The sequence below is a fragment of the Acipenser ruthenus genome, chromosome 12 (genome assembly GCF_902713425.1).
Source record: "Acipenser ruthenus chromosome 12, fAciRut3.2 maternal haplotype, whole genome shotgun sequence".
Classification (NCBI taxonomy): Eukaryota; Metazoa; Chordata; class Actinopteri; order Acipenseriformes; family Acipenseridae; genus Acipenser; species Acipenser ruthenus.
In genome coordinates this window covers 30,776,578-30,790,214 of record NC_081200.1, presented here as the reverse complement: position 1 = coordinate 30,790,214, position 13,637 = coordinate 30,776,578, and the positions used below count along the sequence as shown (strand labels likewise).

The window sequence follows — 13,637 nt, the reverse complement described above, 5'->3', positions numbered from 1 at the left end:
CTGTAAGTAGTTCATCTTGGGTTGTCTGTCAGGACTATACTATAAAATAACATTTGCTTACTAAGGTGGGTGTACATTAGTTTGTATTACATGCTGGATTGAGGTTGCAGTCTCTTCAGGGGCGTACTGTACATAGGCAGAGTTGCGTGTTTCTTTCTTTATTTTTTGAGCAGGGGTAGAAAAAAAAATACCTTTACGTTTCTTTATTGAGAGCGACGTTTATTCGTGGTATAGGTGGTAAAAAATTTACCAAAACCAGGGGTATTCATCCCTTGGAGTAGATACAAGGCTATCTCCTAATATGGTCACCTACTGGAAATACACAAGTAGGACCTCGTTTTAAAGGCCTGAATCTTCTCTGTCAAGCAAGCAGGGCTGTCTCTCACAGTGCCCGAGTAAAAATAGTTAAAGGGCCAGGACACCGGCAGTATATTTAGCATTGGGCAGACCCTATAAGGTTAAAACCCTAGAAATATCCCTTACGATCTATTTCTGCATGTTCTGCACAGCCCTATAAACCGGTACTCAGCCATGGTATACATACCTGCTGAAGAGCTAGAGGGAAGGTCCTGGCTTGTGGAGGGGAGATCTGCATCACTGGATGGCTGACCTGACTCCTCTGCTTCAGACTGGTTCTCCAATTCTAGTAAAGCTTCAACTGCACTAGCCCTTAAAAAGACAGCCCTCGCAGTCTATTAATCTCACACAACACAACTTAATACAAGCAAGTCTAGACCAAATTAAAAGTTAAAAAAAAAAAAAAAAAAAGTTAAACATTAAGCCAGCAATATAAAGAGAGTCCCTACTGTACCTCTCAGGCTCTGCTTCCATGAACACTTCGTCTCCATCTCCTTGCCCAGCCTCACTGGTGGTGGACAGGTTTCCAGTCGACGTGGGGACCATCGGCACCGACTGAGAAGCATGCTCCGAGACGTCAGAGGGGTGGCCTTCAGCAAAGACATTAACTAAGACAGAGACACAATCAAGGACTGATCATTTCCACTTTAACCTGTGAGACCAACTATCACGCCTCCAATAGTGCTTGCAATGGTCCAAAAAAAAAACCCAACCACACACACCTTTACTAATGCAATATTACATCCTATGCTGTTTTAACAGAAACCTGCTTTCACTTTTGATTAGAAACTGTAGACACAGTGAATGGGTCCTTGTCACAAAGACGGCCGGAGTGGGTGGCGTCAGACCAGATGCAGGAAATAAATAAACAGAGAGATGGGGTTTTGGTAAAGCTGAGCGCGTGATTGCGCTCAGCATTTAATAACGGAACAGAAAATAAAAGGTTTGCAACAACAAAAACACAGGACACGGCACTTCACGCCAAAATAAAGAGACAAACAAAACGTACTAAACACTTAACAAACGGTGCACGGAGAGACAAACAAACACGGTGAGTATAAACACTTATATTTACGATCTTATTTTGCTATTTAGTTTCTCTTTCTCTCTCTCCCGTTCTCCACTCTCGAACACCCAACCCTGACTGAATGAAATGTGCGTCTATATATACTATTGTGCTGGGATTCAATTACTAATTAATTATTCACTTGAATCCCAGCACGTGAATTAATTCTGTGCAACCCCGTGCTCACATATTACATTTAACCAGCACGTGAAGTGATTTGTGCTCTCCTCGTGCCTAAATACAAATCTACACTTTTTAAATACACGTGAAACACAGACCCGTTTATATCCTGTGTACCAATGACTATACACCAACATTAACACACGCAACATACAACACATAACACACAAATGCACACAGGGGCGGGGCGCATTGCCACAGTCCTCCAAAATCTTCTGTGCAGTTGGACTAAGAATGCAAAAAGCAAATTCAAACATGTGTGATCATTCAAATGGCTGTCTGTACTGCAGAATTCAAAATAGTCCCTGCTGTTGCTTGTACTAGGAGCACTGAAGTACACACACTCATGCACAAAATAACTTGGAAAGGGTTTGTATAATAAAATACATAATGGTAGGGAATTACCTGGCGCGGCAATCTGCAGTGGTGTGGTTGGAACACTTCGTCCACCAGACTCCTCTTCATGTGCTGCAAGGAACAGGGGAGTTTCGTACATTCCTAGACCTACAGAGCAGATTTTGTTTATAAAAAAAAGTGATTTAAAACTTACTCCCATTTTAAAAATATTTTATTTTTTTGGAGAAGAGAGATTAGAGTATAACATTAAATCTGGGTTACTGTTGTACTTACTGGGAGAGGCTTTGAGTTAACACTATACTGTACCTAGTCCCATTTCTTTAGAAGAGATGGTGTTGCAGCAGGGGTACACAGTCCAAAAGAATTACCATATGCTTGCATGGATGGAAACAAAGCTCTTTCATCATGCTAGCATTACTAGAAACCACAATAAAATGTGTATTTAAAGATTAAAATCATTTTGTAAGCTCTCCTCAATCCCATTTATAAAGAAGCTTTGAGGAGACAGCAATCCTAACTAGTTGATAACATCCCAAAATAACACTAGTTGGATTTCAAGATGCAACTAGAAAGAATAATTAACTACCTCCTTGTGATGCCAGCTGCCCAAGGTCCGAGTGGCTGGAGCCCACATGGGGCATGTCATCAAGTGGGCCAAACCTGAATCTGGGAACTCCAGCAACCTGGGGAGAGCTGAACACACAATGGGTCAGCTTCAATAATGTCAAGGAAATGGGGGTGGCACACACACACAACCACACATGGTCTGAAATGCAAGACAACCACTTAGTCATCTTTACCAAGAGAACACTGTAGTCCTACTTACTGAATAGCTTCAGCAAAGCCATCTGTGCGATGAGGCACGACCAGTGTTGGTGTGCTAGGTACCATTCTATCATCGTCATCGAAAAAGTGTTGCTGTAAATCCAAGAAAATAGCACAGTATGCAGAAAAGGTTATGGAACAGAACAACTGAGACTGACCCATCCCTGTCAGAAGATTACTTACAAAAACTACAACTTCTTAATTTGCCATTAAGTTCTATCCAATTCAAACTGTTACAGTATTAAATCCTAGAACTCTTCTCAGTTCTCACAAACAAACTTTTCCTGGTTCCTGTGCCTTTACAACTGTAAGTGTAATAGTTTTGACAACTGTGTAAAGAAAATGCTTGGCAGGAATTTTCCTGTGCCCAGCTAGAACAATATCAGTTACTCACCATGCCACCAATCCCAGGTGTCAGCTGAAGCCCTCTACCTACAGACTGACGACGGACAGGAATGCGCTGCACAACACAAAGGACACCAGTCACCAGCATGTTCAGCTGTGTGTGCTTCAATACAAACCAGACCCTGACCATGCCAGAGACTGACAATGACTTGATATAAAACAATGCAACCGTTTTACCTGGCTATACCAAACAGGCAACACTTTATATTAAAAGTGACATTGCACAGCAATTGCAATTTTAATTTATGTGCCATTAACCTGGGTATGTAATTAGCCACTTTAATTACTGTATATTTACACACACAGCACATGAATTCAAGTTTTGCACAGAACTGGTTAAAAATGTCATTTAGCACACCAGATTGTGCCCAATTCAAAAACTAGTTCGAGTGCAACCCATCACGTCCCAGAAGGGAAAAGCAAGCTGAAATCAAACGTGAATGCACTGCAGAGAACTAGTCTTCCCTACACTAAACTGCTGCTGCTTAAAAAGTTCAAGTCTTTAACACAGCAGCTGTCACTAGTCACCCATTAGTGAGGTTTATAACACAGCTAATTTGCTTTCTGCACACAGTTATAAGGAGCATGCTTAAAAATGACACAGGACTGCAAAATTACACATCTAGAGGAAAACCTACTGCACTAAAAGCAGTCAGAATTGTTAAATTACATGAGCGCCATTAGGCACTAAGTACTCGGCATTCCTTTGCATGATTTGTGAATTCAAAACCCAGTTATTTTGTGCATATGGTTTTACTCAATTAGTAATTTGCACTTTGCTGCTGGGTTTCTGAATTGGTGTTGCAAATACGTCTCAAATTAAACATTTAATTCTCAAAAGTCAATCAACAAATTTATTTAATTAAATCTAGTGCTGGGACGAACACAGGATTTTCATGTTCGGATATTCACTGTTTTCCAAAAGTAAAAGCCATTACATTACTCAGAACACAGGCAGAGACAGCACAGCAGCAGGGGCAGGGGGGCGTGGCCCGTGAGTGTGCCTGTGTTTTACAGCAGGGTGTTACAGTAACATGTCAGAGTAGAAAAAGATCACAGGAGTAAAGAATACGTTATGTAGGCCTTACTTTACCCCAGTGAATTAACTACAGAACAATGGATGCCAAATAGCAGTTCAAGTTAAACGTTTTGTTTATTCCCAAAATAAATAGTACATAAAAGTTGACACCAGAGGTCACGTTTACACAGAATTCTGTGTTATACACGCAGGACATTAATAAAAACACACACAACAAAAATAACAGCAGTGCGTTTCTAAAACACAGATGTGAAAGAAATGAGATGCCCTTTTCATCCCTATCCAATACTTTTGTTTATATCATGAAGTAGTTTTATGCAATGCAACGTGTAAAAATGGTTCCACTGCTCCCTGCATCCTCTTTTAAAAAAATAAAAAATAAAAATAAAAATAACAGCAGTGGAGGTCTCAGTATCCTATGTAGCACTGCACACATCCCTGGTATTAGAGTGACTCAGTAATCTGTATCACAGCATCTTACCTGTTGACACTCAGCCAAGAATTTGGACAAGTAAAATACTCAAAAAATCATGGCTAAGACTATGGATGAGGCCTGCAGAACTATTCCAACATCTTTCCTGCTTTCACACAACTTGCAGCAATTACAATTACAATACCTGTATCTTGTGTACCAGCAGAACAGGGATTTAGCTGTCAGAGCACAGTGCAGACCAGCAAACACTCGTTTAAGTGATGATCATCTAAAACATGACAATTTCAATGGAAGCTCCTGAGAATTAAGACTTTGATTTGGAAAGAGCACAAGTCATTTGACTTGGGTGCTAAAAGGAACATTTCAAGAACTTTTAAAAACAGCAAAACTGTAAAATAGTTATGTTGACAGCTACCTGCAGAGACATTGGTACATGTTACACAACACTGATTTAAGTCGTGAATGGGCCTTTTCAAAGGAAAATGTTTCATGGTAAGCTTGTCTGTCTTTTTCTACCATTTATACCGTGTACTGTTTTGCATGTTAACTTTGTTACATTGAAAAATATAACTAATGTTGATGCAATATGCCGATGTTATGGTTGAAAACAGAGATTTTGAGATGGTATGCTTTTTACAAATGCACATATTTAAAAAGGCTAGCACGACCTATGTCAGAATTTTTTTTTTGTAATTCCTTGTCATTTCTTCACAGTAAACAGTGGCCATAGACATATTTTCATAAAGTAACATGTTTACTTGTGCCTTATTGTAGCTGAATGAAAACAAACAAACTTTAAATTTAACTTTAAACACTTCAAATAAAACAATGTGGAAATGGCATTGTAAAATTAAGGTTTTATTACATTCCACATAAAGTAGCAACGAAAAATATATAATATATACAATCTATATAAAAATCACTATACAACAGTTACAACACATTGGCCACTGTTTAAGCGAGTTATTTCAGAATAACGTGCTTGCCTTTTTTTCTGTCATGAGATTCTAATTCACCCTAAAGAAGCACACTTTCTTGACCCAGATAGCTTTCCATAGAGAGCACTATGCTTGCACGCGCATAATCTGGTTTTACTTTTTGCAGTCAAAAACTTTTAAATAGAGCTGCTGTGTTGATTCCTGTGTTTGTTTATTTATTTTTAAACGCATGTCACACAGAGCTCTTTTTCATTTGCCATGTTTGAAACTGTAGCGGTAAATAAGTGCAAGTTATTTTTGTAATTTCTAGCGAACATGAACATCTGAATTTTGTATCGGAATACATGACAAAAAATATTTGTTCAAATAATCTGATATTTTTCCCAGCTCTAATTACATCTCAACTTAGTAGAACAGATTCACATTTGCCATAGGTAAGATTAACAAAATCATATTAAAAACTGTGGTTAATAAATTACCTCAATCAATTCCATATAACTGATGTTATATCTGTGTGCTTTGTAAAAATGCCAGATCATCAGCAATGTAGACTGAACATTTCCAGTTTACTGTACATGTACAAGCAGCTGCATTATAATACTCCCCAATCTGCCTGGTAAATAAGCTCATCTTTCCCTCCTAAGGGATTCCACAGCCACCAAATCTTTGCCCTCAGAGGAGTAATAAAGGAGGCAATTATTATGCCGACACCTTGTTTTCATGCAAATCCTCAAAACAGTTTCAATATTTATGAATGATTGAAAGCGACAATAAATCTGTCCCAGGCACATGCCCTATTGGTTTTATAAAAGGTTTTGATTGTAGTTTTGTTTACAACATTCAAAATTACCAAGCTTAAAAAATTACCAATTAGAAATATGAAACGTTACACACTGCAGTTTTAATCAATGGGGGGGAGGGAGACGCAAAATCTGGTCTTCAGTATAAACTGAAGGAAGTGGTTACAAAAGAGAAGCTTGAATGTTATTTCTTGGCTTGCGAGTGCTCAGTAGCGTTGTGCACCTGTGGAGCCTGTATGGTCAGACTGGGTGGCAGGGAGTGCAGGTGTCTCCGTGGCGACTGAGGGTGCAGAGGGGCTGGTCTGTCAGTGCTGTTCGGAGCTGGCTGCAGTGGCTCTCTGGGTGGCTCACTAGAGAAGGGGGACTCGGTGGTACTGCTGCTGCCTTCGCCTGACAGAACAAACATAACTACAATAAACAAGGATAGTGGGGGGTGGGGGGGGGGGGGGGGGGGGGAGAGAGCAACTGTTTAAAAACTGAACACATTTTGTACAAGCATTACTTTCATTAGACTTAGCAACTGTGCTCAGCAAAACTATTTAAAAAAAAAAGAATTAAAAGAAAAAAAGGACAACCAACCCACTCGTATAAGATACTGTCAGTTAGAAGCAGGTTTGACTGGAATTCTTTTAAAAAATTAATCCCCCTCTTCGCTTACCGCTGTCCTGTGAATCTGCCACTCTTTGGCTCATCTCGGTTGCTCCTAGACTCTCCTCATTTTCTGTGCCGGGGTCTGTCGCGTCAGCGCCCTGCTATACATAAAAGAGAACTTGATACATCAATTCTTGCCAATTCTGGGTATTAAATGCCACCACTACAAATTAGGGAAAGCTAAACTGCAATTACAGGCATCAGAAAACAGAATGGCTCCAAGGTGCAATACTTTGCTAAACTGAAAATCTTATGAAATCTTTGCTTCACATGTGTATCAGATTCTCTTAAAGCTTTGCAAGTTTAAATTTGTGTTCTTGAAATTAACACAAATGCTGTTTTTTTAACACCCCATTAGGTGATTCAATGTAGAATTACATTTTTAAACAATGAATTAAAACAAAAGCAGACACAACAATGTGTAAAAGCACTTGTTTTTGTACACAGTCTGGTAACTAATAAAATGATTTCCTGGTTACAAATCAACAAATATATTAGATTTTACAACTGCTTATTAACCCTTTTGTCTATTTAAACCAAGAAGCACATGAATACATTTCCTAAAATAGTCTGTCCTAAAATCGGATCTAAAAATATAAATGCAATATAAAGAATTCTTGGTATAGACCCGAAGACATTTATATAGTCAAAAAAACAGAATTAGATTTACAGTAAAAGGCAGGTGGAGTATTGAAGGTGTACTGGTTACACGAAGGCTTTAATAAACATCTCCAGGAACTCCAAGTTTCAATGCCAACAGCCAATGGAGGAGTTAATTTTGTAATGGCAGTGTTGCATCTTACTGATAGCGTGTACAGTACACTGTGAACATTGTTATAGCCAGAATAGTCTGATCACCTTTAAATATTTAAACAAACACTTCAATGCTCTGCTATACTATTCTGTATTAACTATTTGATGGATTACTCTATGTCCTTTCAAAAAGGGCAAGCTAAATCTGGTAAGGAATATTAACCTCTGTGTCATCTCCTTCATAAGCCTCGTTCCCGTCTGCACTCCCACTTCCTTCATTGCTCTCCTCCCCTTCGTCTCCCATCCCAGTGTCATCTTCATCCTCCTCATCTTCGTCCTCCTCGTACTCCTGTGGGAAATACACTTGGATTAGGTGACCCAGACTAAAAAAAGGAATGCGTTAATATAAATCAAAATACAAAACTTAAATTATATGTCTATTACAACCAAACTAAAAGTATGGGTTTCTAAATCCAGATAGCGCCAAGATGCTTACATGTTCACTGTGCATTGGCTGTTGCCCAATACTTTGTGAGCACTTATTGCAAGCTGAAGTTTCTAGTGAAGTATACCTGCTCTTCTCCTTCATCATTCTCTTCCCCCTCTGTGTCGCTGTCTGTGTCGATCACAATGACATCATGCTGCTTTTCCTCCCGAGTCTCTTGGGTGTTCTGCTGCCCTGTAAGAGGTGAGACCATGTCCACACGGACAGACGGATGTGAAAGCACCTCACTGTCCTCTAGGGGAGTGTACACCTCTTCAATAACCAGCTGCAAAAAAATAAATAAATAAAAGCACAGGATTGAGGTGCAGACACTCAATGTTGTTGAAAAATGGTGGAATTAAGTAGTAATACATATTTAAATGCTACATATACAACATAATTAACTATAGCTTGCCAGCCTCAAGCAGATACCATACTTCACTACAAATTGTTTTTGCACATTTCATGTGTGAGATCGGACGTTACCTGTGCAGATTCTTGGGATTCCTGGCCTTCTGCTGGAGTTTCTATTTCAATATCAGTGCTCTCTGCTATGACCTCCTCCTTAAAATATGAAAGGAGAAAAATCATGTTGATGTTAATGCAGGCTGTTGCTCTGCCAAAAAATTTCCAGACTCCAAGGTCTCGGCAGATGTCAGATTCTGAAAACAATTATGGGCTACACTATTAAAGAAAAAGTCCACATCATTTATAGCAACTTCATTTCTCAAACTAAAAGCGAAATATTTCTTGCTATGTAAAAAATATTGCTCCTGCTAGACTGAGATTCAGTTGTGTTGAGCCATACCTCAGGGTCAACTCTCTGAATGATTCGCAGCTTCTTTGGAAGAGGTTGATCACCAGTTTCCTCCTGCACTGGCTCTGTGACATCAGTTGTGTTTTCATCTTCCTCTTCACGAGGACGCTTGGACAATGAAGAGCCGGGTGTAGCTGAAACTACAACAGCAAAAACAACAACAGTAAAGCCGAGAAAACCATTCAATTGCCGAGTGGGAGCGACAGGAGCCGAGACAAGTCGGGAAAAAAAAAAAGTAGTATCTCATTTTTAGTCATACATGGCCCTGGTATTAGATAACGGGGCGGTCATTAGTAAACAAGCTCGGCTCCTGTCGCTCCCACTCGGCCATTGAATGGTTTTCTCGGCTTTTTCCGGAGAAAAAAACGACTAGAAACCATTTTTTTGCGTTTTTTTGATGATGTCGGACAGGGTCCGACAATGGACCGGATAGGAATAATTGCAATGTCGGACCAGGTCCGACAATGGACCGCAAAGGGTTAAACCAGTGTGCCATATCATCTATTAACCCTTTGCGGTCCATTGTCGACATTGCAATTATTCCTCACAGGTCCTTTGTCGGACTGGGTCCGACATCATTATAGCAACGCAATAAACGGGTGTTTAGTCGTTTTTTCTCCGGAAAAAGCCGAGAAAACCATTCAATTGCCGAGTGGGAGCGACAGGAGCCGAGACAAGTCGGGGGAAAAAAAAAAAAAAAAAAAAAAAAAAGGCGTATTTCATGAATAGTCATACATGGTATCAGGTATCAGATAATGGGGCGTTCATAGTAAACAAGCTGGCTGAGTGCGTCAGCGCACTGAGACTATCATGGACATTTGCAGAGCTTTTTTCAGATGTTATAGTAATAAAATAATGACTTGGATCGCATTATTGAGGAGTTTGGTGATAAAACGAGTGATCCGGAGATGATCGATCGGTATGTACGACTATTATTATTATTATTATTTATTTCTTACATAGCTGAACGCTATAGCAAACGAAAGGGTGGGGCGGGGCTGGAGATGCCTAGTGTGTGCTTTGTTGATATGCAGGGCCATTTAAACCCGTTTGACTGTGAAAAAAAATACTTTTAAACAGCGCGTATAAAATTAACTGCGCGTGTGAAAATTAATTAGACCTGGCGTGCCTGACGCGCGATTAATAAATGGACCGCAAAGAGTTAAATCAGTAATAGCTCTGCTAATTCCATGTTTGTTGAAATACACATCTTTCATTTCCCCATATCCATGTCAAAAGTATTGAGCAAACATGAATTTAAGAAGTAAGCACCAACCTGTTCCGAAAACAGCAGTGGAGGTGGAAGGCCTGTCGACTTGGGTGCTCTGCACTGCCTCCACCATGGCGGGTGAGGGGGCTGGGGTTGGGGCTGGTTCCTGACTGGCTGGCTCGATCTGTGGCAGGCTCTGCTGGGTGGGCTGTACAAAGGCTGTGGCTTGATTCTGTTGTTGCACTGTATGAATGGGCTGGGACAGGGCAGTCTGAACATTGGGGCTTGTAGAGCGAACTGATCCGCTGGCACTGCCAAACACAGTGACATGTTCCACTGGGCTTTCAGACTGCATGGCTGAAAAACAGGTCATAACCTCAGCACAAAAAAAAAAAATCAGACAAAGTTTATTTAAAAACACACCATCTTCACAATATGACTCCGAAGTCATACATGCCTTACACTTACCTTCCTGGGTCTCCACCTGAGTTGTTGGCATGACGGTGGCTGTGGGAGTGGTGGTTGGTGGGGTGATCATTGGACGGATGCTGGCTCTCGGAGTGGACTTGTTACCAGGAATGGCAGCTGCTTTGCTAGGAGTTGGAACCAGAGGAGTGGGCTTAATGTTGGCTGTAGGTGGCTCTGAAGAGCTAGCACTAAAATTGGAATAACATTTAGCCAGTCAGTGTTGGCGCAGAAGTATAAAAACGTAGTTATTTATGCTTTTCATTTCAGACATTAAACAATAACATTATTCAAAAATAATAAAGCTTACCTCCCCCTATCAACAGAGGCAGGTGTGGTTTTCAGTGAGATTTGCCTCTGCTCAGTTTGCCTTTGCTGTTCTTGAGCCTGAGAAAATAGATTTTTCTTTTGGTTCATTCTCAAAGCCTAGATATTTTTAAAAACTAATGCAAAGGGCCAAAGTGAAAACAAGAACCCCCCCCCACCCCCAATAAGAGCGCACCCATCCTGCCCTCCAACCAAACCTGCCTGAAGTGTGAGTTCACATTACAGGTAGTCACCAACGCCTCCTTGATATTACTAATGGGACTCTACTGTACCTTGCTGGGTGTTTCCGGGGGCTCATCCCTTGGCTCATGGTGCCTCTCCTGCTGATCACGAAGCTCTCTCTCCAGACGGCAGATCCTGCCTTCATACTGGGATTTCAGGGCACTCATTCGCACCTCCTGCTCCTCCCTGTGCTGCTTCAGCTCATCGTTCTCTTTCGACAGCTGCTCCTTGGCACCTAGAAGAGGAAAAAGTTCATTCATTTCAAGCAAAAAAGTAAGACTAAGCAGGCGTGCAAAAACATAAAAAAACACAGAACAAAAATTTAAGTAACAAAATGTGGTACATCATGCCTATTTGTACAAGCTGTGCCTTAAATAACCTAACCAAATGAGCAGTTAAAACTCATACCAATCAGCTGGTTTATCTTTTGCTTTGCCCCCATGAATGCCTTCTTGGTCTTCTCCTCTTTCTCTGTCATTTGCTGGCGCAGCTGCTCCTCCTGGGCGGATTTCTCCTGAAGGTCCTGGCGCAGTCGGCTCAACTCTGGCTGCAGTTTGGAGAGCTGCTCCTGGACGCTCTTCACCTCCGCCTCACGCTTGCTAGCCAGCTGAAATCATGAGATGAGAGCCATTACAAAACCCACAATGAAGAAACATGTAACAAAAACAAAACTGAAAAAAAAAAAAAAAATCACCACACTGTGCAGAAACAAGTTTGCACATCTCCAAATCTCACAATTTAGGCATTAAAACAGATTTTAAAATTGAAAAAACCCTAAGGGTTCTCCAATGCTGGCCAACTGAACGTGTCATACCTTCTGCAAACTTTCAACCTCTCCCTGCAGCTCCTTGACTTTAGTCTCTGCTTGGCCAAGAGTATTTTTTAGATCCTGAATTTCTTGGGCAGATGCCTGCTGGGCCTCTTGCTCAATGACGGGCTTAGCAGCAGCTTCAGTGACCAACTGAAAAGATACAAAATCAGTTGAGACATTCTAAAAGCAGTACGAAAAAGGTTTTCCAATCTATATGACAATGTTTTAAATGGTTTAAGAGATATTAACACACATTACACCCAACTGCTTTGCAAGAAACTAGGGGAGACTGCATCCAAGGATAAGGAACAGTAACAGATTCATCTGTTACAATACAATTAAACAGTTCAAAATATTGCAATTTTAAAAAAATAAATAAAAAACCGCAAATCACTTAACCTGTTCCCAAGCATTTTAACCAAAGTTCATATCTGACGGAGGATACCACTGTATTTGTTTAAAACATTTAAGTAACGTCTACATCCCGACAAACTAAACATTCAATAAGGTCTGGTCCAAATGACACTCTCTAAAATTAAGGTTTTGAATAAGTAACAAATCACTGCAGTTTGAGCAGATTTCTGTTCCACTGCAGGACAATGGCATGTTTTAAAGATATGGAAGTGTCCAAATACATTTTAAAATAGGGACTTTGTGGCAACTCATTCACATACCTTGTCATGTTGTGCTTTGAGCTCTTCATACTGAGTCTTGTACCTGCGGCCAATCTTCTTCACCTGTGTGATGGTCTTTGCCTTCTCCTGGATATCCAGTGCTTTAGCCTCTAGATCCTTCTGCAGTGTCTCTTTTTCAGTAGAGACCTTACCAAGATTCTCCCTCAGACTACTGACTTGGCTCTGTGCTGTGGACACGGATGCATGCAACCTGAAAAGAAAGAAAGAAAAAAAAAAAAAAAAGGGTCAGCCCACAACCTTCACAATACAACATGTAGCAATGTATTAGTTAGGTAGCCACTGTAGTCCAAGTTGCTCTGCATGTCAAAGGCGAACCTTGCAATTTCAGTCTTCAGTTTGCCAGTTTCTTCAGTCAGCTGTTGAATGCGCTTCAGGTGGGCCTCCTTCTCCAAATGGAGCTTCTTGTACTCTTCAGGATCAGCATCTTTTTGTTGGCTTAGCAGGTGCTACAAATTAAAAGGAACAGATCTTTACAGGAAATCCAGACAAGAGGAACATGTTTTTGTTATACATCGGCATATGTGCACAGAACAGTCTCGCAAATGTTCAAAATGTGTTCTACACTTACCTGTGTGCGAGTTTTCCAGCGTTTGATATCCTCTTCCAGCAGCTTCTTCTCAGCCTGAAGCATCCCGCTTTTTTCACTCAGCTCTGCATTGGATTCCTGTAGTGGCATTATATCTGCCTCCAGCTTGCGCACCTGATAATCCAACACAACCAAAATGAGCTCACTATTCAGAACAAACATGTGCACACAGACAGAGAGAGAGAGAGGAGAGAGAGAGAGAGAGAGAGTCCTCAC

At 40.6% G+C, this 13,637-nt stretch overlaps 1 protein-coding gene across 7 annotated transcripts in view; it reads right to left on the bottom strand.

Moving 5' to 3' along the window:
- The window catches only part of LOC117416640 (nucleoprotein TPR-like), a 28,349-nt gene that overhangs the window by 1,265 nt on the left and 13,447 nt on the right, over nucleotides 1-13,637 (bottom strand). For 2 of the 7 annotated variants that reach the window (XM_059034836.1, XM_059034840.1), the window contains exons 29-49: nucleotides 13,404-13,535; nucleotides 13,151-13,281; nucleotides 12,815-13,025; nucleotides 12,144-12,290; nucleotides 11,738-11,936; nucleotides 11,380-11,564; nucleotides 11,091-11,167; nucleotides 10,784-10,971; nucleotides 10,382-10,672; nucleotides 9,097-9,245; nucleotides 8,775-8,852; nucleotides 8,377-8,574; nucleotides 8,028-8,153; nucleotides 7,059-7,152; nucleotides 6,624-6,808; nucleotides 3,180-3,245; nucleotides 2,787-2,878; nucleotides 2,547-2,653; nucleotides 2,009-2,107; nucleotides 812-965; nucleotides 545-669 (exon numbers count right to left, since the gene is read on the bottom strand). In XM_059034836.1, the coding sequence (XP_058890819.1) occupies nucleotides 545-669; nucleotides 812-965; nucleotides 2,009-2,107; nucleotides 2,547-2,653; nucleotides 2,787-2,878; nucleotides 3,180-3,245; nucleotides 6,624-6,808; nucleotides 7,059-7,152; nucleotides 8,028-8,153; nucleotides 8,377-8,574; nucleotides 8,775-8,852; nucleotides 9,097-9,245; nucleotides 10,382-10,672; nucleotides 10,784-10,971; nucleotides 11,091-11,167; nucleotides 11,380-11,564; nucleotides 11,738-11,936; nucleotides 12,144-12,290; nucleotides 12,815-13,025; nucleotides 13,151-13,281; nucleotides 13,404-13,535 (3,034 nt within the window). Of the gene's footprint in view, nucleotides 1-544; nucleotides 670-811; nucleotides 966-2,008; nucleotides 2,108-2,546; nucleotides 2,654-2,786; nucleotides 2,879-3,179; nucleotides 3,246-4,324; nucleotides 6,809-7,058; nucleotides 7,153-8,027; nucleotides 8,154-8,376; nucleotides 8,575-8,774; nucleotides 8,853-9,096; nucleotides 9,246-10,381; nucleotides 10,673-10,783; nucleotides 10,972-11,090; nucleotides 11,168-11,379; nucleotides 11,565-11,737; nucleotides 11,937-12,143; nucleotides 12,291-12,814; nucleotides 13,026-13,150; nucleotides 13,282-13,403; nucleotides 13,536-13,637 lie in introns of those variants that run through there. The other 5 variants (XM_059034838.1, XM_059034837.1, XM_034027924.3 and 2 more) reach the window with 5 other exon arrangements.